Consider the following 27,731-nt stretch of genomic DNA (forward strand, 5'->3'; position numbering starts at 1 on the left):
ACACACACACACACACACACACACACACGCGCACACACACACACTAGCTCATCATAATTATCACACCCAGAGTTTTATCATTACTCCCTGAATGCTCTGTCCGTGTCTTTGTTGAGGAGTGTGATTGATTGGGGGATGAAAGAAATATTAAACCCATTGAGTCCAGGCCACAGCGAACACCAACGCCAACACCGTCAATTTGATTGGATTCCATAACTAGGCATTCAATCATATATATATATATATATATATATATATACACCGCATGCAAGGTGGGGGGGCGGGGGGTCAGGAGAGAAAGTCTTTCTCTTTTTCCTCGCACTCTCCACTGTAGAGCGCCTGGAAGAAAAGCGCTGCTCAATAATTTTTTTTCCAACGCTGACGTACAAGCTGCCTGCAATGAACCCCGGGACGGAGGTATTACGGCGTTATAAATCGGGGCAATTCGGGGCTGGCAGAGTGAATTATCAAGAGCAAACCTAACGGGGACAATATTATGACACGAAATCCCCAGGATGGAGTTTAATGGGTGGAGGTGAAGGAGAAACAGCAGCTAAGGTATGGAGGCTCAGGATATTGCGGTTGGACAATATGAGGGAACGGCTGTAGCCCCGGGCGCATATGGAAAACAGTGGTAGAGTGGTAGTTTATTATACTGGCCCTGGAACACACACACACACACACACACACACACACACACACACTTACACTCACACATGTTCACACACCCACTCACTCACACACACACACATATACACACATGCCCACACACACTCGTAGGATGTGAAGGACATATATTCAGTTCAATTGTTCTACTCTAATAGTTATATACCAATACAGATGTCCACCTGGGGCAGGTAGGCGGGTAGGTAAGTGAAGAAGGATGTGAAGGAACCCCAACATGCAAACACACTTCCAGTACACACACACACACACACACACACACACACACACACACACAGACACATGGTGTGTACGTAGGTACTCGCATGCACATGTATACTGTACGACTGTGTATTTGTGTGTGTGTGTGTGTGTGTGTGTGTATACAGCAGCTGTTCCTGCAGCGAGGCCCCTGACTCTGCATTTCCCACAAGCTTCTTCCCTCGAGTCTGGGGAGGGAAGAGAGAGGGAAGAAGGTTAAAGAAATGATGCTGTCCAGTTGGAAAACTTCTGGAAGGAAGGAGTAGGGAACACAATGGCTGAGTTAAATGGACAGAGTTGTTAAATGGAGATAAAGATAGAAAGAAAGATAGATAGATAGATAGATAGATAGATAGATAGATAGATAGATAGATAGATAGATTGATAGATAGATAGACAGAGGAATAAAAATAGTACAAAGAAAATTACAACATGCAATACATAATAATAAGTTGAAAAATTGGAAATATAGTTTAAATAAATATAAATGACTATAAAATACACTATAAAACAATAAACAGTCAACGACAGAAAGAAACAATGGACGGTAAATAAAATGTCGACACATAATAGCCTAATGATAAATAATTAACAGAAACCTAAAACTTCACAAAAAGCTATAAAATATACCAAAATGGAACTTAATGGAATGGTAAAAAATGATAGAAATACAATAAACCTAAAAGTTAACCATCAGCTCAAAACATTAGTAATATACAATAAACCCAATCACAAACAATAAACAATAAAAAGAAAACTAACCATTAAGAAAGACTAACCATGAACAACAAGCAGTAAAGATAAACCTAAAGCAAATAAATGACAGAGAAGAAAAACCCCCAGTGTTGATTATGGCGGACTTGACACATCTCAACACACACACGCACGCACACACACACACAAATGAAATCACATATGAAAGTAAATTGTGACCATATATCTACATTTACATTTGGCTTACATTTTAGTTTGGCTTTCCATGTGTATCTCTTCTCCATGTCTGCCAGCCTTACCAATCTTATTCCAGCGAGCTAGTAACCTTGTCCAGGCCTACTCATATCTATGTCAGAACACGTTTTTTATGATAAGCAGAGGTCAGCTGCGATCCTTCATCAGGATGAAGCAACCGCTCCCACTCAGACTCCCTCCTCACTGCTGGGAAAATGAATAAATTGCACCAGCGCCGTCCAGAGCTGCACAGATATACTACTGTATATACTGTATTCTGTAGGGGAGAGCTGACTAGTGATGCTTTTACCTGTGTGTGCGTGCGTGCGTGTGCGTGCGCGTGTGTGTGTGTGTGTTTTGTCCACGGCGTCTAGATGTGGGCGGCCCGGCGGACCCCATCGCTCCGACTATCATTATCCCTCCCAGGAACACCAGCGTGGTGACGGGAACGTCGGAGGTCACCATGGAGTGTGTGGCCAACGCCCGGTGAGCATGGTTTGAGCTTCCCGGACAGATCTGGAAGGGTAGCAACTACAGTGGTCCTGCAGCGTGGTTTCCACAACAGAAATAACTCAAAAAGAAATCACTAGTGAGAATGGAAAGTTCCATTTCTTTCCTTCACTTCCAAAAAAAACCCCCACAGATACAAATCTGTTGTTCGAAAATGTTTGTTATCCACTTGTCACTTATTAAGCACAGTCCCCTTTCGAAAAACAAATGCCTCTGTCATTTGTCATTGAAATATTGAGGTAGGTACGTAGGTAGGTTGTTTGTTGGTGGGTAGGTAGGAGGTTGGGTGGGTGGGTGAGTGAGTGACTGCGTAGGTAGGTAGGTAGGTAGATAGATAGATAGATAGATAGATAGATAGATAGATAGATAGATAGATAGATAGATAGATAGATAGATAGATAGGTAGATAGATAGATAGATAGGTAGGTAGGTAGATAGATAGATAGATAGATAGGTAGGTAGGTAGGTAGGTAGGTTGGTAGGTAGAGAGATAGATAGATAGATAGATAGATAGATAGATAGATAGATAGATAGATAGATAGATAGATAGATAGGTAGATAGGTAGGTAGGTAGGTAGATAGATAGATAGATAGATAGATAGATAGATAGATAGATAGATAGATAGATAGATAGATAGATAGGTAGATAGGTAGGTAGATAGATAGATAGATAGATAGATAGATAGATAGATAGATAGATAGGTAGATAGGTAGGTAGGTAGGTAGGTAGGTAGGTAGATAGATAGATAGATAGATAGATAGATAGATAGGTAGGTAGGTAGGTAGGTAGGTAGGTAGGTAGATAGATAGATAGATAGATAGATAGATAGATAGATAGATAGATAGATAGATAGATAGATAGATAGATAGATAGATAGATAGATAGATAGATAGATGGATAGATAGAGTGATAGATAGATAGATAGATAGATAGATAGATAGATAGATAGATAGATAGATAGATAGATAGATAGATAGATAGATAGATAGATAGATAGATGGATGGATAGATAGAGTGATAGATAGATAGATAGATAGATAGATAGATAGATAGATAGATAGATAGATAGATAGATAGATAGATAGATAGATAGATAGATAGGTAGATAGATAGATAGATAGATAGATAGATAGATAGGTAGATAGGTAGGTAGGTAGGTAGATAGATAGATAGATAGATCGATAGATAGATAGATAGATAGATAGATAGGTAGGTAGGTAGGTAGGTCGGTAGGTAGGTAGGTAGGTGGATTGTTAGGTAGGTAGGTAAAAGGGTAGGTTGATAGGAAGGTATGTACGTAGAAGGGTAGGTTTGTTGATAGGTGGGTGGGTGGGTACGTAGTTGGGTTGGCAGGTAGTTGGATAGGTAGGTAGTTTGGTAGAAGGTTTGGTGGGTGGGTGAGTGAGTGAGTGGGTGGGTAGCTAAGCAGGTAGAAGGGTAGGTTAGTAGGTAGGTAGGTGGGTAGGTAGGTAGGTAGGTAGGTTGGTAGGTAGGTAGGTAGGTAGGTAGGTAGGTAGGTAGGTAGGCATGTAGTCGGTTGGATAGGTATGTAGGTTGAATGAATGGACTTCCGGTGAGGAGTTGCCGTTTGTCGGATTCAGTGTAAAGCCAGCTTTATTACTCCTGGGTGGTTAGGGTTGCTCCCCAGAACCCAGAACAGAGCCACATCATCAACTCTTGCTCTGGCTCGTAATGAACCTTTTTTTTTTTATTTCTGCCCTTGGAGACCCCTGATCAAACTGAGCATCTCGTGGCGTAAGAACGGCGTCCTGGTGACCGCCGGCCTGAGCGACTACAGCCGCCGGCTGACCATCCTCAGCCCCCTGGTGGCCGACGCCGGATACTACGAGTGTGAGGCCGTCCTGCGCAGCAGCAGTGTGCCCTCCGTCAGCGCCGGTGCCTACCTGCACGTACTAGGTAAGAACACTGTGGATAACACTTGATGTTATCCACAGTTCTGGGATAGAACGTTGCGATTATCCCTTCATGTACTGGGTACAAACGCTGGAAACATTAAATCTAGAGAGTCAGTGAACCGGTATCGGTCTGGTCTCTACCCCTGTAACCGAGCTGACAATAACCTACAAAGAACTGGAAGATGTAATAATCCACAAAACACCCCCAAAATTGTATAGGCCTATATCCGCTCAGAGGAAATGCTGTACCTCACAGTAGAAATATATATAAAACATCAAATCACGGACTAGTAACTTAGCAACAGTCCTCCTGGGCCTTATTTCGGATGCGGTGATGCCGATCTGTAGCCGTACGTGACGAGAAAATGATTGAAGACTTTATTCCAGGATCCAATTGAGGACAATATCACATATGTATTTATTACAGACGGGTAACGGGTGTAAAAAAAGAAAATGCCGTTGGGGCGTATAGTTTTACGGGTTTCCCAGGAAAAGTCATTTTCCATTTTCCGTCCCTGGCTTCTATTATGAGGCGCGTTATGTGAATGACTCTGCAAGAAGACGGAGGAATGGTGAAGTGGCAGGTCGTCATTGACTTAAAAGGGGGGAAGGCAAAAAAAGAAGTTAATGGGCGCCTCAAAGAAACTGTTAAATAGACTTGCTCCAGTCACTTTCCCTTTGTTCCCTGGGAAGTCTTTGATGTTTTTGAGGTCACGATGGTGTTTCAAGTCGGAGAGGGAGTGAGGTGGTGGGATTACTCACCCTCACTCCCCGGGAAACGGAAGGTTTGCTTTCAAAGCTTCGATTAAAATTTTTGTTACAAATGTTGTCAACAGCGATCCCGCGGCCGGAAAACCGCATCGGTAAATGTACAGTTTGGAGTCTCGGCTCACATGAGCTCAATACGGCCGTAACGTCGTAAGAAGGGAGCCTTGAAGAGTCCTAACGGGGGGCGCTGCTCCGCTCCAGTTCTGACACAGTGTTTGTTTATTCTGTCGACTTCATGGTGTTTTGGATTTCAAGCCGCTCGTCGCTCAATTGGCCTCCTGTGGCTGAGAAACAAAGGACAATCTACTCGGTGGCGACCGACAGCCCAGATTCTCCTACACCTACAGGATCCGAGAAGCGACCTGACTAATGTATGGAATGTCCCGGCGGAGCTACGCTGGCAAAATTCCAAACAAGGAGCAAGGCGACGCGCACCGGAGGAGTCCAACCAGGCAACAGACTGTAACTGATTTCACCCGACCCTCCCCCCCAAAATTTATTTTGGGAGGTTTCAGCTATGGCTCCATGGAAAAATCCCTGAAAAGATTCCAGAAATACATCACGTGCGCCACACGTTTTTGACAGGGTTCCTGACAAGTGCTATGGTTCAGTCCCAGGTGCCTGCAAATCTCTGCCCCTCCCTCCCTTTGGAACTGCTAACCAGAATTCCCTTCTCCTTGCACCGGGATACAGACCAGTTGGACAGGGAACAGAGAAAGTGGTCAAGTCCATTCAACTGTGGACTGTGCAGGGCACTGACGTGTTAAGGGGGTGTTTAGAGTGTACAAACTGGGCCGTATTTTGAGAACCAGATCAGACTCGAAACGAACAAGTCAGCACTGTCTCGTCCTACGTATCCTGTATAGACAACATCATGGGGATGGTAGCTCAGGAGGTAGAGCTGGTCGTAATCTAAAAGTTGCTGGTTCGATCCCCCCTGCCAGCATGCTGTAGTGTCCTTGAGCAAGACACTTAACCCCGTCGATGTTCGAATAAGTTTAGGTGGCTTTGGATAAAAGCGTCAGCTAAATGCAATGAATCCCCAGCAAAACAATCACCATTTTTCCCGACGATAAACCGCGGGTCCCGAAAGACCTGCAGCCTATTCTCAACAAAAGTAAAAGATTATACTTCACTGGATCCATGTTGGAGAAAAAAACACACAAAAAAACAGGTGAACAGGGATGTGAAACAGGCCATGGACAGGTCTAAAGTAGCCTGCAAGAAAAAAATTAAACAACATTCAAACAGGGTGACCTCCAGACGCCCTGGCGGGGGATTAGTGACTCCAAACCTGTCAGTGTGGCTGGGAGTACTGATGAATCCCTCACCAATGATCTCAACTCCTTCTCCGCAAGGTTTTTGGAAAGACCACCAATCACTAATGGCAGACACCATAAGCAGCCTGACCCCGGGTGACCCCATCACTATCAACGCCAACACTGCGGTAAAGTGCCTGAAAAGGACACAGGCTGAAGAAGCCCCTGGCCTAGATAATATCTGCGGCCATAACACTGAAACACTGTGCTGAGCAGAGTATTCCAGCAGTTGTTCCAGAGCTCTCTAGCTACTGGCACAGTCTCACATGCATGGAAACACTCCACTATCATCCCCATCCCCCAAAAGAGCAGCCCCAAGGTCCTGAATGACCTCAGACCTGTAGCCCTTACCTCCCCGGCCTTCGAGCGGATCGTGAGAAGCCACATCGCCAACGCTACAGCCGCACAGACGGACCTGCTTCAGTTTGTGTATCGCGTCGACAGAGGGTTCGGCGCTACCAAATGTTTCATACTAGACTCTGTTCATAAACACCTAGAGGGCCCAAAAACATGCACTCGGCTCTGCTGACTTGACTCGTCTGCCATCAACTGCTTTCACCTGGATCACCAGCGACTTCTGTGGATCGTGGACCTCCTCGCCAGAAGAACACAGAAAGTGGTGGTCAACAAGAGCCTCTCCAACCTCTGGCGCACATCCTCTGGCTCTCCCCAGGGCTGTGTCCTCCCGCCCCTGCTGTCCATCCTGTTGGCAGATGACGGCCGAAGCCTCCATCCTAATTGCCACCCAGTGAAGTTTGCGGACAATACTTCCCTGCTCTTAGCGCCTGCCGAGGATCACGGAGCCCGCCCTCGGTGAGTTTGTGGAATGGTGTGAGAGCTCTTGTTTGGAGCTGAAGACCAAGGAGATGTTCGTGGACTTCTACAAGCACGGGGTGGGGAGGACTGCCGCCATAATTCATGGGGGACCAGTGGATACTGTCACCGTCAACGATGACAAGCTGCCTTTTGAAGCCAACACAGAGAGGATCAACAAGAACAAGAAGTGCCAACAGCGTCAGTATTTCTTGAGGGAGCTAAACTCCTTTGGGCTAAGCAGTAACATCCCCACAACATTTTAAACCTGCTTCATCGAAAGCGCAACAACCTTCTCATTCATTACCCGGTTCCGTTCTCTCACAATCCTCGACGAGCGGCGCCTCCAGAGCACAGTGAACACCACCTGCTCCAGAGGCATTGGCCGCCCACTCCGGTCCCTGATCTCATCTCATGACCCGCAGACGCTCCAGGAGGCCCACTCCGTCCGGCGGGACCCGGCCATGTCCTGCACAGGGCCTTCGAATGGCTGCCCTCGGGTAGGCGGAGGCAACCTTCACATATGAGTGTGTTCGCCGACTAAACGCCAGTCTGCTCCTGGCCAGCTCCTGCTCCCTTGCCTGGGACTATTCTCCACATACACTCACACACACTCACACACCCATTATGCCGGCCACCACTCTCTTGCATTTCAGGAGTCTTTATTAATTATTACTACTGCTGGACATTTGACAATTTGACTTGGCCACTGTCTGTCTGTCATGTATTGTCTTTTTATGTCCCGTTGGTCCATTCTTTTTTGCTATGCCTGCCTCAATAATTGTCCCTTGAAGTTGTTTTTATATTTTATTATTTTTTTTATTTAATTGAACATTGTCTGGGAAAGAGGAAGTGGAGGAAATCAGGAACAGCGACCGCTCTGAAAAGGAATCATTTAGAGTTACTGTTTTCAGACTTTTTCTCTTCTAAAGAAATTCCCTTCAAGAACGCTCGTACGCGATCAACCAATTATTCTTTCTTTGTTGTTGTTGGTGATTATTTTACAAACCCCAATTCCAATGAAGTAGGAACGTGGTGTAAAATGTAAATAAAAACAGAATCCAATGATTTGCAAATCCTTTTCAACCCATATTCAATGGAATACACTACGAAGACAAGATATTTAATGTTCAAACTCACTCAACTTTATTGTTTTTTTGCAAATATTCACTCATTTTGAATTCAATGCCTGCAACACGTTCCAAAAAAGCTGGGACACGGGCAACAAAAGACTGGGAAAGTTGAGGAATGCTCAAAAAACACCTGTTTGGAACATTCCACAGGTGAACAGGTTCCTTGGAAACAGGTGAGTGTCATGACTGGGTGTAAAAGGAGCGTCCCCGAAGGGCTCAGTCGTTCACAAGCAAGCATGGAGCGAGGTTCACCACTTTGTGAACAACTGCGTGAGCAAATAGTCCGAGAGTTTAAGAACATCGTTTCTCAACGCACAATTTCAGACCTGTCTCCCATTGAAAATGCGTGGGCGCATTATGAAGCGCAAAATACGACCACGGAGACGCCGGACTGTTGAGCAACTGCAGTCGTACACCAAGCAAGAATGGGAAAGAATTCCACCTGCAGAGCTTCAACAATTAGTGTCCTCAGTTCCCAAACGCTGATTGAGTGTTGTTCAATGGAAAGGTTATGTAACAGTGGTAAACATGCCGCTGTCCCAGCTTTTTTGGAACGTGTTGCAGGCATCAAATTCAAAATGAGTGAATATTTGCAAAAAGACAATAAAGTTTATGAGTTTGAACATTAAATATCTTGTCTTTGTCGTGTATTCAAATGAATATAGGTTGAAAAGGATTTGCAAATCATTGAATTCTGTTTTTTCTTTACGTTTTACACAACGTCCCAACCTCATTGAAATTGGGGTTTGTAGTAGTTTGGTTACTATCAACTATCAGCTCCTTCCCCAAGGCATATAGTAATTACATTGTAGTTACTTAAGACATTGTAGATATTGTAATAATTCAGTAATACATTTGTATGAACTAAACTAATCACGTTTTGTATCGCAGAGCCGCCACAGTTTATTAAGGAGCCGGAGAAACACATCACGGCCGAGATGGAGAAAGTGGTGGACATCCCCTGCCAGGCCCGAGGTGAGGGGGGGGAGCGTGTGTGTGTGTGTGCGTCTGTGTGTGTGAGTGTGTGTGTGTGTGTGTGCGTCTGTGTGTGTGTGTGTGTGTGTGTGTGTGTGTGTGTCTTATACACACACAATGTACTCAAATTTGACCCTAAAGAAATATTTTTCCATTTAAAATCAAGTTATAGCCATTTATAGCCATGATTTAATAAGTGAGAGCAGAAACACAAAATATATTTGATATATTTACATTTTTAATTTCATACAGAGCAATAAAATAAAATGAAAACATCATTCCATAAAAAAATAAAAATAAAAGATAATTTTGCTGCGGACCCCTACAATTCCCAGGGGGACCCCTAGGGGGCCAAGGACACCTGTTTGGGAACCCATCGGATATAAGACAAAAGTGTGTAACATGAAGCCTTTCATATTCAAACGTTTGTAACTCTAATGTTGGTTAAAAAGTATTGTAGTCACAGACTTATTACACCACTGATTATTGTTTGTCATTTTTATTATTTTGCATTTCCAGGCGTGCCGGCGCCGGACATCGTTTGGTACAAGGACGCGGTGGCCATCAGCCCGGTCCGGACGCCCCGGTACCGGGTGCTGGTGGGGGGCAGCCTGCAGGTCAACGGCCTCCTGCCCGACGACACCGGCATGTTCCAGTGCTTCGCCCGAAACCTGGCGGGGGAGGTCCAGACCAACACCTACCTGGCCGTCACCAGTGAGTCCGGCTTGAAATGAAATATAAATAATAATGATATTAATAAGGTTTCAGTTTTAGTTATTATCTACTTGATGTCAGGGACCAAAATCCTAATTTCGGACTGTAAAATGAGTCCAGTCGTTCATTACTTAGCAGTCAATTTGCACAGCAACGTAATAAAGTGTTTTTTGGTTTGTCAAACAATTATTTGATAATTAAGTAATGTTTAAATGTATCTGTACTCTAATAATACACATATATATATATATAATTATAATTATTTTTTGTTTGTTTGTTTTGTTTAATAACAATATGATTAATTATTGCATTTTTTATATTATTATATAAAAATGATATTATAATATTATAATTATATTTCCTTTAATTTATAATCAACAGTTAATATATGAATATATTGTGTGCCTTTTAATATACTGTATATCTAATATATACACAACTCCTACCACGGTTCCTTAAGTTCACCCTGTATTCACTCAACTAGTGACATTGCCGGTTGTGTTTACGTTGGATTACGTTCATCGTTTTGCGAGCGACTTGAAGGTGTCACCCGACGTGACGTGGAAATCAACGGCAGCTCGGCAACTTTTCGGAGTCTAATTTCCCTCGCTCTGTCTCAGTTTGCGTCGCCTTCACTCCACTCACTCAACGCGGCGTTATGGGGATCCATGAAATCCTACGAGCTCCACCTCTCTCTCTCTCTCTCTCTCTCTCTCTCTCTCTCTCTCTCTCTGATCCCTCTATCTCTGATCCCTCTCTCTCTCCTTCTAGATGCCATCTTATCACGCCCGCCTCTCCACCGCTCATTCATCTCCCTCACGCTTTCCTCCCTCTACTCCCTGTTCCAGATATCAACACTCTTCCTCACCTCCACCCCTCTCTCTCTCTCTCTCTCTCTCTCTCTCTCTTTTCCCCCCTTCTCCCCTTTGAGTGATACAGCTCTCTGTCATCCGTCAAGGCTGTGATTTATTGCGTCTTTGCCGAGCGGGACATTTTCACCCCTCCTTCTTTCTGGTGTTTTTTTTTTGTTCGTTTTTTTTTCTGTCCGTTGCTGTTTGGGCGGTGTTTTGGCCCGTCTCTCTCTCTCTCTCTCTCTCTCTCTCTCTCTCTCGGTGCCCGTCCTTTCTCACTTTTTCTCATCCCTCTGTTTTTCTATCAATCTCCGACTCGACTCCATATCTACCAAACCTTGACTAGACAGCGGGTTGCAGCAGCGGGCCACATATGTCCCCGTTGATGTGTTTTCTTCTACACTTTTTGTGTCTCTACATGTGTTTCTTCTGTGTGCGTGTGTGCGTGTGTGTGCGTGTGTGTGCGTGTGTGTGCGTGTGTGTGTGTGTGTGCGTGTGCGTGTGCGTGTGCGTGTGCCCGTGCGTGTCTCCTCCAGGCATCGCTCCGAATATTACGGCCGGACCCTCGGACAGCACCGTGATCGATGGGATGTCTGTAATCCTACACTGCGAGACCTCGGGTGCTCCGAGACCAGCCATCACCTGGCAGAAAGGTAGCGCACGTGGCGGCGTGCACGCACACGCGCACACACACACACACACACACACGCGCGCGCACACACACACACGCGGTATAGTGCAGTGTTTCCCCGCCTGCATGGTGTCTTTTAAATGAGGCCTTGTAGATCTGAGTTGAGTGAAGATTCAGCGACTGGATTTATTTACATTTTTTAATCTTATATTATTATTATTATTATCATCATCATAATAATATTATTTATTATTTATATATTTGTACTTGTCTCAAATTTGTTCGGAAAGAGATTTTTGGCCGACTGATGAGGTGAAACCAGTGACAGTTTACAGACTAAATACAACGTAACCCGGAAGCCAAGCTCAAAGCCCATTGGCTCCCGGAGCTCGGGGCGTGGCAGCTCACTGACATTTAAAGCGACACACACAGAAACCGCCCGTTTCGGAACAGGATGGTTTCGAGGCATGCTACAATGGCTAGAGTGCATAACCTGAGCGATATTTTCAGCAACAAACTTCAAATAGATGTTTTGGGGACCTCAGAGACCCGTATTAACTTGTTGAAAAGGAGCATAATAAGTGCCCTTTAAAAGAGTGGGCGGGCGAGTTCATCTTTAACTTACAAACCCAAAAGAACTACATTCAACTAGATTAAAAACGCAAAGGTCCAGGCGTTTGCCTCAGTTCGTTTTGAATGTGATTGATTTACTCGTTGCATTTCGCCGAAACAAATCATTTTCACGGAATACAATGACTCTCGTGAGAATCCCACCGACGGCCTCGGAGCCGAACCGAACCCCTCTGACCCTGGTTCATGGTTGAGGGACGTCCTCCCTCGCTCACCGTGCCCTGCATTTCCCCCACCCCATCGAACGCACGGACGGACAGACTCCTTCCGCCGAGCGTCTCGCCGCGAACCGACTCTCCCAAAAAGGAGTCGAACCCTTCGTCGCGGCGAACGCCTCTCGCTCTCGGCGTGAAAGCGGAGCTGGTCCCTGATCAACACGGAGTTCATCACCTCTGTTCTGCGCGAACTGATGACGAATGAGAATTAGTGCAGGCTCGCAATTTTGACCTTGCAACGCGACAGTTTCCGTGATAAGAGTGTTCTGCGGCGGTTGAAAAAACGCCGGGGCCGTGCACAGTGCGCTCATCGCTCCGTGGATTACAAGTGGTTTTACATGACTCGTTACGCCACGTTGACCCCTCCTCCCGCTTTTGCATTTCAGTGTGGATCGTGTTTCAGTCGCCGCTCGGGGGGGGGGGGGACAGTAACGCTTCCCTTTTCGATCCCTCATTTCCAATTTTCTTAACCCCCCTCGTAGGTGAGCGGGTCCTGGCCAGCGGCTCAGTGCAGCTGCCCCGCTTCACCCTGCTGGAGTCAGGCAGCCTGCTCATCTCGCCCTCCCACATCTCGGACGCCGGCACCTACACCTGCATGGCCAGCAACTCCCGGGGCATTGACGAGGCGGCGGCCGACCTGGTGGTGTGGGGTGAGTCGTTTTGGGGGGGAGCCGACGGGGACCGACGGGGGGGCCAGGGGGGACATCGGTGGGGCCGTCGGTGTGTTTGCCGCGAGGGGGCCGGGCCGGAATCCCCTCCCCGCCCCGGCCCCGTTTTGCACGCCTCCATGTGCGTGAAGCCGGCCGCGGGGCCGTACGTGCCGGGGGCGGCTCCTCGGCCGGGACGTTCTTTCGGGGGGACAGAGTGTTTTGTCGGGGCGATGGCAGTGCAGCGCGCCTCCTGTTTGTATGTCAGTGTTTCTCAAGGCCTCAAGGCCCGAGTCACCTCGGATCAAATTGAGTCTAAATGTAGAAATCTTGAATCAATTCACAACAAAGAAGTGTCTAAAATGAATTCAGTTTGTTCGTTTCATACATCAAGTCCTACGCTACCCCTTCTTTTCGGGGGTTCCTCGAGCCTGACTGTTTTTCTGCGACTAAACTTGCCGGTCGAGACTCGGCTGCTGCGTACTCCGCCTTCAGTGATGCAAATGATGCAAATGGCCGCTCCTGAGCGCGGTGAAGAGGGTCACATCTGAAAACAAGGTAGCGCAGGGTCGCAGCGGGGGCACCCTCCCGATGGAGGCGATTTGGGCTCGGACGTGGTGGCCAGCGCACCTGCACTCTCAACCAAATGCTCTACTGTCACTGCGGGCCGTGAAAATGTGTTGTGAGAGTCAGAACATCGGAATGTATCTTAGGAGTGACTCGGGAGTCATCCTGGCGTAAAATGGTGTGTCTGCGATGCGGTTTGCTGTGTTCCCAGCCCGCACCCGGATCACCACGCCGCCCCAGGACCAGAGCGTCATCAAGGGAACCAAGGCGGTGATGACGTGCGGGGTCACGCACGACCCCAGCGTCACCATCAGGTAATCATTTGAAGCAGTTTTGATATTGTTAGTATTTATTATTATTATTATTATTATTATTATTATTATTATTATTATTATTTATTTATTTATTTATTTGTTTATTTTTATTTTATTTTATTTTATTTTATTTATTTATTTATTTTTAATATAAAAAATGTGTTGGGGCAACATGGAGCACCACAGAAAGCATGAAATAACTCAGAATGCATGTTTTATGCACATGGACATAAATAAAGCCCTTGAGGATCTGCCGGTGTTGCGCGTTACCATGGAAATCTGAAAAATACGTTGAATCAGCATCCACATCCAAACAGCAGATGTTATTTTGCATAATTGCCACTTTGCTGATACGGCTCATGTAAAATATATATACTCAGAGATGCAAAGCAATTATTCTTCCCTCCGTCACTGGTGACAAAGACCGTATGACGATGTATGCAGACGCATATAATGAATAATATGTGGAATCCGGAGAGTTCCCCCGAGGATGAGGTGACTAAAGTTATACTTGTGCTTGTGGATTCATAATAATAATAAGTTATCACACGGCTCTGTAGAATACTCGATTCTGATTGGTCGGTAGCGGCAATGGGCGGTCGGTTATTTCTGAATAATGACCGCTGATCTGTGAATAATAGCCGTTGTCAGGGGCAACCACTTCTACGCCTCTATTCACAACCCTGGTTTCGCGTCGTCTCCGTGCTAATGTTAACATTTGCTAGTGGCGCCATCTTGTGACACTACATAGAAACTGCAAATGAAGACTTGAAGAGATGAGTGCTGATATGTCCAATTGAAACTTTTTTTGGGAGGGCAGATAGTTTGGTAATACTACGCTGTTATGGAGCTATTTTTCTCAGCGGAAACTCTTAAACGTACTGGTTATAAAATCCTTTCAAATCAATATTCTGTCTCATTTAATTAAAAAAAATAATAATAATTTAAAAAAAAATAAATAATAATAATAATAACCTTTATTTGTATAGCATCTGTCATACACAGCATGCAACTCAAAGTGTTTTATATTAATTGAGGGCAGTCAAATAATCAGTTACTATAAAAAAAACAAAAACACACACAATGCATTTTATAGAAATATGTACATTTACTCATTTTCAGATTTGGGTCATGATCTGTTTGGACCTTGAAAGACCATTTGATCAGCGATTGATTTTCAATGATCATTCCATTTTTGGTCTCCAACGATGAGTCTTGATCCGCTCCAAGCAATTCCCAAATAGATCTCAAAATGATCCTTGCAGTAGTCCAGGGCCCTTTTGCCATGGATTCAGCATCGTTCCTCAGCGAATGATCTCTCTTGAACGAATGCTCTTGAATTCACCTAATTCTCAAGTAATTGTAAAATAATTATCTCACAATAGATTAATTTAGGGCCTTGCTAATGAAGTAAGTAGCCATCTTAACTTATTTTATCTTATTTTATCTTATTTTATTTTATCTTATCTTATCTTATCTTATTTTATATTGTCTTATGTTATCTGATTTATCTTATCTTATCTTATCTTATTTTATATTATCTTATGTTATCTGATTTTATCTTATCTGATTTTATCTTATTTTATCTTATCTTATCTTATTTTATATTATCTTATGTTATCTGATTTATCTTGTCTTATCTTGTCTTGTCTTGTCCTGTCTTGTCTTGTCTTGTCTTATCTTATCTTGTCTTATCTTGTCTTATCTTATCTTATCTTATCTTATCTTGTCTTATCTTATCTTATCTTATCTTATCTTGTCTTATCTTATCTTATCTTATCTTGTCTTATCTTATCTTATCTTATCTTGTCTTATCTTATCTTATCTTATCTTATCTTATCTTATCTTGTCTTATCTTATCTTATCTTGTCTTATCTTGTCTTATCTTGTCTTATCTTATCTTATCTTATCTTGTCTTATCTTATCTTTTCGTGCCGCCCTGACCAGGCACGTGTGGGACAAGGAGGGCTCGGTGATCAACGCCCAGTCCAGCCCCCGCATGCGCCTGGACCCCGACGGAACGCTGCACATCTCCCAGACCTGGTCCGGCGACATCGGGACCTACACCTGCCGGGTCACCTCGGTGGGGGGCAACGACTCCCGCAGCGCCCACCTCCGCGTCCGGTAGCGACCCCCCGCCGCCGCCCCCGCTGCTGCCACCTCCACCGCCACCTCCACCACCACCCGCATGGCTTTTTTTTTTTTTTTTTTTTTTGTCTTGGCTTTCATCAACCCTTAACCCGCCCCCTGCCCCCCTGGTGTACATCCGCCTCCGCGTGTTCATTACTGAAAATACACACATTTATTTATACACACTTACAGGCTCAGCTGCTTTTTAGGGACATCGACAAGAACAACTTTTAAAACTTAGTTGGAGTTATGTCGACTTTAAAACAGCCCTATGACATTTTGCAATATTTCCACATTTTAAGCAGGCGTTGAAGCCTTTTCGGGTTATGAGGACACCAAATTATGAAGACGTGACTCTGAGAGGATGAGCACATTGAATGTGTTTGTACGATTTCCAATGTCCTATTAATGCTGGGGTGTATTCTGGTTTTTAGTTAGGACACACAAACACAGGTGGTTTATGGGGACATCTCTAACAAAAAAAAGCAAACTTTTGTGAGGGTTGTGTCGACTTTAAAACGCCTCTGTAACCTTATTGAATCATGAGAGTAAATCAGGGGGTGTATATCAAATATTTAACAATTTTGAAGGGAATGAATGCCTCCTCAGATTATGAGGACATTCAATTTTCAGCACACTTACGTAGGGAAGATGAGAACCCTAAATGTGTCCTCACGATTCCCCACGTCCTATTAATGCGGGCGGTTTGTTCGAGTGTGTGCGCACACACACACACACATATGCGCGCGCACACACACGCACACGCACACACACGCACACACACGCACACACACACACACACACCTCCATCTGTCACCAGCTCTATCTTATTGACACCCCTGACTTCATCTTCTTCCCGTCCTCATTTCCACCTCCACACCTCCACACCTCCACACCTCCTCACCTCCACACCTCCACACCTCCACACCTCCTCACCTCCACACCTCCGAGGCTCCTCACCTCCACACCTCCGAGGCTCCCCAGGGACTCTCTCTCTCGCTCTCTCTCTCCCTCCGTCTCTACTTGGTTTGTCAACCACCCAGTCTGACTTTGTCTCAGCAGCTTTCTGTCGGCGGAAACCAGAATAGACCCAAACAAAATGAGACATCTGTCTGTTTTTGTTTTTCTGTTTTTTTTTTTTTCAGATGACTGATTGATTGTCTTTGTACAGTGTGTGTGTGTGTGTGTGTGTGTGTGTGTGTGTGTGTGTGTATGTGTGTGTGTGTGTGTGTGTGTCCCCTTTCTCTCCCTCTCTCTCTCTCCCGGGTTTATGGCTGAATGACTTGATGACCCTGGGCTTTTGCGTGTCCATTTCTCTCTGAGCTTTCGTCTTGCATATATATATATACATATATATATATATATATACTGTATATATATATATATATGTTTTTTAATTTTTATTTTTTTATATATATATATATATATATATTTTTTTTTTATCTTTTATATATATATATGTATATATATATATATATTTTTTTTTTTAAATCTTTTATATATATTTGTGTTTCTCCGTCACATTGCTCTCTCTTGAGCCCTTCCAATCCCCCCCGCCCCGTGTGTGCCATCTGTAACTCTGCGTACACCAGCAGAGCAGTCATCTTACTCCCCCCTCTTGCTGCCTCTTTTGCTGTTTGTTTTTGTCTAAACTCTCACTATATTACATCACAGCACGCCACGTCATTTAGGGCAGTCGTTTTCAAGACGGCACCGTCGAGGAGCCCTAATTTGGAAGGCATTTGGCCGTTTGGCTGGATATTGCCTGTGATCATGTGATTCAGTCAATTCAAGCTTCCAAAGCTTTGGTTCGGGACCGAACGGCGAAACCAGGATCCAAACAGTCACGACTGGAAGTTTTCTTTTCGTGCCAATGTCTTGAAATGAAACGGTGGTGAAGGTTGAAAACATTGCCGAGGTCCCAAAACCCCGCGTTGAGAACCGCCGGTTGAGTGGCAACACTGATTCATTTTATTTTAATTCTCCATCTCCTTGGCCTCCGCAGGCAGCTGCCCCATTCCCCAGAAAACCCGGTGGCGGCGTTGAGCACGGCAGAGAAACGAGCCATCAACCTGACCTGGGCCAAGCCCTTCGACGGCAACAGCCCCCTCGTCCGCTACATCCTGGAGGTGTCGGAGAACAGTGAGTCAGCCCGCCGACGGTGTTTTCGTTTGTCCTCCCGGCCTCCGTTCGCCCGGACCGATGCGTCGTTTCTCATCCGACAAAGTATTCCCGACGGAGCGAATCGGGCAGGCCGCACCCATCGGGCCGCGTGTTTTGTCTCCTCATCCCCTGCGTCCTGCAGGTCTCGGGCAAGGGTGCATCTTTGCTTTTGTCCTCCGTCCACCTGCTCAACGTACGGATCAATGCATTTTTTATTCCCCCCCCCCCCCTCGTGTGGCGGTGTTCGAAAGGGCCGGATCGTTTACACAGCGGGAACAAATCAAAGGGAATTTAAACGTCGCAGCCGTTGGAAGGTCATCCTTCTCCTCATCACCCTCATTTGTCACATCCTGGTGATCTGGGGGAACAATACGTCGGTCTGGGACTTTGTTGGTGTTTGTGGGTTTTCGCCTCCGTCCGTCCGGATCAATACTATTATTCCCCGTCTGAAAGTTCGTTCTAGCGGACCAGATCGTTTAGGACCGTCGCCCCTCGTTCCCTCCGTCTCGAAGAACAGTGGGTCAGCCGGGCACTGTGTTTACGTCTGTGGCTTCGGCCTCCGTCCGTCCCGGTCAGGACATTATTTCCCGTTAGGAAGTGTTTGAACGGGCCGCGGTGAAAAAAAAAAAAAGGGAATTTAAGCCGGTTGGAACAGTGGAACCGGAGAACAGTAAGTCTTTGTTTTTTCCGCCTTTGTCCATCAGTGTCGGGACCGTTGCACCGCTTCTCGTTGGAAAACGTCCGAACGGACCGAATCGATTGTGCCGCAAAGAAAGTAAAAGGGAATTTAGACGGCATATCGGCGAGAACACAACTTCTGTTGTCCCCTCGTCCACGACATCCCGGAGGCGTCGGGAGCTCCGGATCCATACGTGATTCCTCTTGAGAAACATTCGAAAGGACCGGATCGTTTACACAGCGGAAGGAAATAAGCGGAAAGTGTATTTTGTTGGATCTTTTTTTTTTGTCTCCTTGAAGCACGCTGAGGTGTGAATGTTTTTCCTCCTTGAGAATAAAAATAAATAAATAATAACAAAACATTCGCATCATGATCAGTGAAAGTGATTAGGGGTGTCAATTCGTCCTTTTGAACCTGGAGATGAAGACAACGCTCTTCGTCTGAGTTTCACTACAAAGACGCTGTTTATTCTTATTCGGGAAGATATTCCGGTACAAGCGTTCCTCTCGTGCAGAGGCGCCCCCGGTTGCTTTATTTTTCTCGTTCTGGCCCCCGACTCGTGCACTCATCCCATTTCCGCTGTGACTCGGTTTGATTTCCCAAAAAAGATTTTTGTCCTTTTTTCTTTTTCTTTTTTTCCGAACACTTGAGGAAGGGAAAAAAAAAAAAAAAAAAAAAAAAAGTCAAACTCTGATCCGACAATATTATTGTTGCCGCAAATGGAGAATCTGGCAAAGTGAAACGCGCCGCTGAATAGACGGTTCTTGGAAGTTCTTAAGCTTTGTCCGAGACAAGAGAAAGGATTTCAAAGGACGCAATTATCCCAAAATCCTCGGGATGTTTGTTGAATAACGAGCGGCACGGAGGAGGAAACGAGACATTATGAACAAACAACAAGGTACAAACTACACTATACAAACCCTATACTTGCAGTGCTATAATACTATATAAATTCAGAATTGAGGAATCTGTTTATTGGGCCAAGTATGTTTTCATTTACGAGGCACAATAACCGTCAAAGTTTTTTACCATTTCATGAAATAACATTTGAATTTTAAATTCAAATATGAAGTAAAAGGCTACGGCGGGCGCTAAAGGTTGTTGCCGTTTTTTCCCATTTTTTTTTCCGGCGACTCAAGGGGGAAAGGGGGCAAAGCAAAGGGGGTTTTCGGTGTTCCGACGACGTCTGCGCCTTTCGCTCTTCGCCTTCCTGGGTGTCTGCTGCTCGGAAGACACTGAAACGGACGTGGGACACATTCTCATGAGCGGCTTGAAAAACATATGCCATACATGGATGCAAAGATGTGTGTGAAATAATTTCACACTTTTAAGTGTTTCGTAAAACGATATTGGACGACGCGGCCATACAGCTTGGAGTATTGTCTGTGGGTATAAAATCGAAATCCAGATGATATAACTCTCCCCCCCCGCCCCGTCCTTCAGACGCTCCCTGGGCGATCCTGCTGGCCAACATCGAACCCGAGTCCACGGCGGTGACGGTCAGCGGCCTGATCCCCGCCCGCTCCTACCAGTTCCGCCTCTGCGCCGTCAACGACGTGGGGAAGGGGCAGTTCAGCAAGGAGACCGACCGGTAAGGATCCCCGCCCACAGTCGCGTCCTCTGCGACCTGCGCTGTTTCGACCCAGTACTTACCCCTCTGCTCCGCGCGCACCCGTGTGCTTGCTCGGTTTGGTCCAAATAAACGTCTTTAAAGTTAATCTCTCAAAAGGTCTTAAGTAACGCATTAAGTGAATGCTCATTCAAGTCATTTTGTTTTTTGGGTTGTTTTTTTTCCCTGATCTTTCCCTGTCTGCTATTACTGTCTTTCCACCACTTTTGGTGAAATCGAATTATATACATTAATTTTGTGGACAAGAATATTCAGCGCGCAAAACACGATCCACTGAATATTTACTACATGAGCGCGAGCAATTGGTCGTAAATTGCCGCTTCTCTTTGAAACATTCTCATTTTGATCCGGCTCTGCAAACATACAGTTATGTTATGCAAATGTTGTTTTTCGATTGGAGGAAAGCTATTTAATATCACTACAAATTGCATTTCATAAGTTTTAGTTGCAATTCTAAGTGTTTATTTGAGCGAATTTGGTCAAATAATTGCAAGGACTTCTAAGTGACGTGTGGATACGCTGACGATTTAACGTTGCTAAATAAACTCCTAGATACGTTTTATTGTATTTTACCTGTTTATTTATTCAGTCAACAGCCAAGGTTTTTGAGTGCATTTTCTTGGACTTTTTTTTTTTGTTTTTCTCATTTTATCCCATTTGATCATTTGATCCCACATCGATGATTTTTCCTATAATTTGCTTTTCCTGAAGTTATTTCACGAGCAAGAGTGTTTTTTCAAGATAACATCATTGGACCGTTCCACTAATATCACAAGACGCTTTTTTTTTCTTGTGAAAGGCAAATAAACGAAAGGGAGAGAGGCATAGAAGGAAAGATCGGGAACTAAGAGACAGAAAGAGACGGATAATAGCATGAGAATAAAATTGACAGATAATAGCGCGAGCCCGGAGATAAATAGTGACTAACGCCATTGTAGTAGCGTTCAAACGGCTTTTATTCTGCTTTATTCTGCCTTCAGAGAAAAACTGATTTCAAAGGTTTATATTTAGACTTTGAAATGAACCAAATCATCCTGTTGATGGCAAACGTTTCTGTGTGTGTGTGTGTGTGTGTGTGTGTGTGTGTGTGTGTGTGTGTGTGCGTGTGCGTGCGTGTGTGTGTGTGTGCGTGTGTGTGTGTGTGTGCGTGTGTGTGCGCATGTGTGTGCGTGCACGTGGGGCTCGTGCACGCCCCCCAGCGTCTCCCTGCCGGAGGAGCCGCCCAGCGCCCCGCCGCAGAACGTCATCGCCAGCGGCCGCACCAACCAGTCCATCATGATCCAGTGGCAGCCGCCGCCCGAGAGCCACCAGAACGGCGTCCTGCGTGGCTACAGCGTGCGGTGAGAGCACACACACACACACACATACACTCGCGCACACACCGAAACATAGACGCACATACAGTATGAGAGACCCCTCTCCGCCGCTCCCAATTCAAACACAGAAGCTCTATGGTGAGAATCCCATTATGTGAGAGGTCAACATCACAATGTGAAGGCTAGACTACAATTTAGAGCAGCTACACTACAGTATAGATCAGCTAGAGAAAGATATTTAACATTATAATGCAGCTAAGCTTCAATATAGAGCAGCTACACAAATACATTTAACATTATATAGCTGCTGCATTACAATATAGAGCAGCTACTCAACATTGTACAGCAGTTGCACTACAAAATAGAGCAGCTACACTACAGTATGTATAGCGGCTACATGAAATATGACATTATAAAGCAGCTGAACTACAACATAGAGCAGCTACACAACACAGCTAACCTACACATCAATATAGAGCAGCTCCACAACATCATAAAGCAGCTGCACTACAATATAGAGCATCTACTTAACATTAGAAAGCAGCTGCACGACAACATGAAGCAGCTACACTACAATATAGAGCAATTACACTACAATATAGAGCAACTACACTACAATATAGAGCAATGACACTACAATATAGAACAATTACACTACGATATAGAACAACTACACTACAATATAGAACAACTACACTACAATATAGAGAAACTACACTACAATATAGAGCAATGACACTACAATATAGAGCAACTACACTACAATATAGGGCATTGACACTAATATAAAGAAAAGCTACAAAGATTTTCAAGCAGGCTTCACAACAATTCAACATTATAAAGCAGCTACACTGCACTATAGAGCAGCTACAGTGCAATATAGAGCAGCTGAGGGCTTCATTTGTGGCGGATCCTGCCGGAACATGTTCCGGGACCTCCCAGAATCGGAGCGGCACATATTTGATTGGATCCAGCACCTCCGCACGAGCCGCCGAGCTGTGGCTCAAGCTGCGAGCTCCGCGTTCCCCGTTTCTCCAAACAAAACTGATGGAAATAGTGTTTTTAGATTATTCTTTTTTTTAGGGCTGTACCCGACTCAGAAATTTGTCAGCTGAATCGGATTCGCGTCTGCCTCCCTCTCCGACGGAGCAGACGATACGTGACCCGGCGATGGGTGGCCCGCCATCGGCAGCACACTGTTTTTCGTTTTCTTTGGTGGAACAGGGCTCGGCTCTCCGTGCTGCTCTCGCGGAGCCGTGTCCGGGTCCGTGACTGGACGGGGACGATTCACACGTGTGAAAATATATTTATGATTCCCCTTATTTCTAATCCCTCATCCTCAATTCCTCATTCCTGTTGTCCCGGTGCATTTTGTAAGCTTCTATCTCTTTTATCTTGTTGTTGTAATTGACACTGACTGACACAAATATAATAATGATAAATAAAATGCCTTCCGCGCATACATTCACCCGATTTGTTTTCTCGCGCCGGATCGGCAACCTCTCTGTGTTCCGGCACCTCCTGATTTACACATGAAGCACTGGAGCAGCTGAAGTATAATATACAGTAAAGCCACATCACGATAGGCGACAACTATGTTAAACACTCAACACTATAGAGGAGGCCATTCACAAAAGTGAAGGACATTTTATGATGTGTGAGGATGAGGGGTGTCACGATTCAGATTCAAATCGAAAATCGATCGAAATGAGCGTTTTGGATTTAGAACGACATCAGAAGCGGGTTCGCGATTCTCCCCCGTACCTTTGTGGATAACATTTTCCGGTGGCCAAATTGGGGCGCGTGCACCGGGCGGGTGTCGTCTACGGCTTGCCCCGGCTCCGAATCGACTTTCATGAAGTTGGTGTCGGAGCTGGGAGAGCGGTGGTCGGCTCCGCGGGGGGTCGGCTGCGCCGCATCGCTCCACGCACACTGCACTGCGCCTCTGACTAGAATGTCCAGTAATTCCACAGATGTGGCGATGAAAGTGGTATATAAAGCCGACCATCACCGAGGGAACGTCCTCTCGTGCAGAGGTTCCCAACAGGCAACCGGGCCGTGGGGTACTTGTCACCGGGCCGTGGGGTACATGTCACCAGGCCGTGGGGTACTTGTCACCGGGCCGTGGGGTACTTGTCACCAGGCCGTGGGGTACTTGTCACCGGGCCGTGGGGTACTTGTCACCGGGCCGTGGGGTACTTGTCACCGGGCCGTGGGGTACATGTCACCAGGCCGTGGGGTACTTGTCACCGGGCCGTGGGGTACATGTCACCGGGCCGTGAGAACGCGGGCGGTATTTTTTCCGGAGTCATCTGCAGGAAACGGAGTAAAATTCAACACGTCGAGAGTTTTTGTTTGCCTCGTTTGGAGTAGAGATCGCCCGGAGAAAAGATGGCTTTTCCTTTTATCACCAGCTTTCCCGTCTGGCAGAAATAGCATCTGTTTTTTTCTGAGCTTATCTTGGTGAGTAACTTAAAAGTAGCGTCATAAATAACTTATTGTTTACTATTCTCAAGTCTAGTTTTGCTAAAGCTCTTAACTGTTCAGATGTGTTGTTTAAAGATTCTCATATTTTGTTATTATTTATCATTTTTAATATTCAAATAAAAGCCACTTGTTGAGGAAAGAAATAATATTTACAAGTTAAGACTCAGTAGTCCAACAAGCTGTCAATGCTGACCTTTTTTTTTTTTTAATGGAAAATCAAATTAATATGTGACCTCGAAACCGAAAGTCGAATCGAATCGTGGATCTGGAGAATCGCGACACAGAGGTGTCAGACTTTAGAAAACGGAGAATTTCGGTCGCTCAATATGTATTTATTTATTTTTTGTCCTGTATGTTCCTGTCTTGGGTTTTTAGAGGTTGTCGAACGTGTTGGAGAGTCTCCTGCGTGGTCGGTGAGGTTAATCTGCCCGCGACAGGAAAACAAAACTGAGGGTGTTAAAGTTAATTATTCTGCAGAATAAAGAGAATGACACAGAGCTGCTCCAAAGCAGTGCTCTTGATCAGTCTACTGCAGGAATGTAAGATCTCCTGAGAAAGAGTCGGGTGTCACCAAGCAAACATACGCCTCAGCAATGCGACATCACTTGAATTATATCATTCATCAAAAAATTGCCCATCATTTTTTTTCCCTCACAAGCCACACGAATCTACCAGCAAATGAACCACCCATTCCAAGCAGCTCAACCTTTTTAGAACGGCTCCAGCCATCTCTATTTTTGGTGTCATTCATCAAAACCTGCTCTCCAGACGAGAACAGACAGTCATCCTGTCAACATGACATCACATTATTAAGCAGCTGCACCATTATAGAGCAGCTGCACGACACCAAATGAGTGGTAAAAAAAGGCGTGTTAGCAAAGAAAAATACAATCTAACTTGTGATCGAATGCGACCTCAGGAGATTTCCAGGGACGCTGTGGTGTGTCGCTCTAGGATAATTTAAAGTACATAAACCCTTAATTGCTCCCTCGTGGCTTTGCTTTCATTTTCTTACAGGGGCGAATTTGTGTTTACACTAAAATCCATATGCAGCTATATTAATAATGAGGTATTTATTGCATATTCATGAGTCACTCTGACTCAAGTCGGAGTGACTCATGAGATATGTCTCCAGAGGACGGGAGATTGTTATCCAAACCTAACGATCTTCATTCATCCTTGTCCTGAAGTCACGCGTCACACTTTCCTCACTTTGAACATTTTCCTCAGACTCCCTAAACGCAAATCAACGCATGTTAACCCAGCGCGCTGAAAGTCTTCAAATCCCCATGCTAGTTACCGTCTGACGGGGCTGCCGGTGGACTACCAGTCCAAGAACATCTCCAACCCGGACGTGACCAACCTGCTCCTGGAGGACCTCATCATCTGGACCAACTACGAGATCGAGGTGGCGGCGTACAACGGAGCGGGCCTGGGCACCTTCAGCCACAAGGTGACGGAGTGGACCCTGCAGGGAGGTGAGCGGGAAGGACCACCACCGCGGGGAGGAAGGGCGGGGGCCGCTCGGGGTTCTGTTGTGGTGGAGCCGGGGGTTTGGCGAGGGATCTGACAAACGTCGAATTCGTCGGTCGACACGATGCCGCGCGGAGCTGGCGAGGGCTGGAACCAAAGCGTCCTTGGAAAAGATTTACCAAACCAGGCGAACAGTCGAATTGTGTCCGGCCCCGACTTTTCACGTGTCATGAATTTTGGCTGATATTTGAAAGCACACCAGCTGCCAATGCCACAAGGTTGCAGATTTGAGGTAGAAAAATATTTACCGACACCCGGCGCTGAACCACCTTTCTTTGCCATTGATTTTTGCTTTGTGAGCTCCACAAAGGAGGCGGGCCACCTTACTAAAATCCAGACGCCTCAGGAGAAAAGAAGCAGAGCCGCGGGGAGATAATTGTCCCCTGGGGGGAGGGAAGGGAGGGTGTGTGTGTCATCTGGGAGAGAGGGAGAGAGAGAGAGAGAGAGAGAGAGAGGGAGAAGGGGAGGGGGGGGAGAGAGAGAAGGAGAGGGAGAGAGAGGGGGGGGGGGGAGAAGGAGAGGGAGGGAGGGAGGGAGACGAACAAAGGAACAGACGAAGATGAAGGCGGCGTCCGCCTTGACCCGTGTCGAGCCGATCGATCGCGACATCAAAACAGACACGGGCGAACCTCCTGCGTCTGACTGCAAGGTGTGCTGCCATCTCCTGCTCTATGCCTAACTCCAACACCCTCTCTCTCTCTCCCTTCCCCTCCCCTTCCTTCCCCTTCTTCCCAGTGCCCACCATCGCTCCGGGGAACGTGCAGGCGGAGGCGGTCAACTCCACCACCATCCGCTTCACCTGGACGGCTCCCAACCCCCAGTTCATCAACGGCATCAACCAGGGCTACAAGGTCGGTTGCCCCTGCAAACCCCAAACACCACCCCCACCCCCACCACCCTCCTTTGCTGTCCCTTTCGGGATGGAGGGATAAGACGGGGGCCTGAAGGGGACCGTTTGAACTCCATCCATCCATCCATCCATCCATCCATCCATCCGTCCATCCATCCATCTCTCTCCCTGGTTCATTGGCATCATCCGCGTCATACGCTAAACGACACATCAACACCCGGCGCCCCCCAGTGCGTCACCGCTGGGGGGGGGGGGGGGGGGTTGGTGAACGAATTCTCTGGGAATTTTAAATAGTCTTCCCCCTGGGGAGGGAGGGAGGGAGGGAGGGAGGGAGGGAGACAAATTCGAGGAAGAGAAATAATAAAGGGAAAGTAAAGTAATGAGCCTGGGAGAGAAAAAAGGGAGGAACAAGAGGCGAGACCAGCACCTGACCACAGGGCATGCAGCGCTCCACTGAGATCCGCCCCCACCCAGCCCCCACCCAACCCCCATCACTCCCCACTCCGGGAACCCAAAATAGCCCCCCCGCCCCCCATCCAACTAATTACCCAAGCACCCTAATCCCAGCTCCGAATTCTACTCCCTCCATCACCGCTCCCTCCATCACCGCTCCCTCCCTCTATCCCTCCCTCCCTCCATCCCTCCCTCCCTCCATCCCTCCATCCTTCCATCCCTCCCTCCATCCCTCCATCCCTCCATCCTTCCATCCCTCCCTCCATCCCTCCATCCCTCCCTCCCTCCATCCCTCCCTCTGTCTCCACCTCCATCTCTGGAGAGCCATTCCCCCTTCATACCCCCATCCCCTATACCTCTTCAGAGCGCCTGTCTCTGTGTATTGTGAAGAGAGAGCGAGAGAGAGAGAGAGAGAGAGAGAGAGAGAGAGAGAGAGAGAAAGAGAGAGAGAGAGAGACAGAGAGAAAGAGAGAGAGGGAGACAGAGAGAGAGAGAGAGAGTGAGAGAGAGAAAGAGAGAGAGAGAGAGAGACAGAGAGAGAGAGAGAGAGAGAGAGAAAGAGATTGATTTTTAAAGCATCTTTATTTAAACAATTTCTCTAGTTCACAGTTACA

The 27,731-nt window shown here is 46.1% G+C and overlaps 1 protein-coding gene across 1 annotated transcript in view; it reads left to right on the top strand.

The window, feature by feature from the left end:
* sdk2b (sidekick cell adhesion molecule 2b) overlaps window positions 1-27,731 on the top strand; it is a gene marked incomplete at its 3' end in the record, with an annotated part of 96,718 nt that overhangs the window by 28,879 nt on the left and 40,108 nt on the right. Inside the window, exons 5-17 of the mRNA XM_080020748.1 lie at window positions 2,247-2,358; window positions 4,110-4,300; window positions 9,224-9,307; window positions 9,827-10,021; window positions 11,409-11,525; window positions 12,831-12,998; window positions 13,774-13,876; window positions 15,824-16,000; window positions 18,012-18,148; window positions 20,292-20,439; window positions 21,678-21,818; window positions 25,578-25,759; window positions 26,550-26,665. Coding sequence (XP_079876874.1) covers window positions 2,247-2,358; window positions 4,110-4,300; window positions 9,224-9,307; window positions 9,827-10,021; window positions 11,409-11,525; window positions 12,831-12,998; window positions 13,774-13,876; window positions 15,824-16,000; window positions 18,012-18,148; window positions 20,292-20,439; window positions 21,678-21,818; window positions 25,578-25,759; window positions 26,550-26,665 — 1,871 coding nt within the window. The remainder of the gene's footprint in view (window positions 1-2,246; window positions 2,359-4,109; window positions 4,301-9,223; window positions 9,308-9,826; window positions 10,022-11,408; window positions 11,526-12,830; window positions 12,999-13,773; window positions 13,877-15,823; window positions 16,001-18,011; window positions 18,149-20,291; window positions 20,440-21,677; window positions 21,819-25,577; window positions 25,760-26,549; window positions 26,666-27,731) is intronic.

This window comes from Zeus faber (genome assembly GCF_960531495.2).
Source record: "Zeus faber genome assembly, chromosome: 20".
Lineage (NCBI taxonomy): Eukaryota > Metazoa > Chordata > Actinopteri > Zeiformes > Zeidae > Zeus > Zeus faber.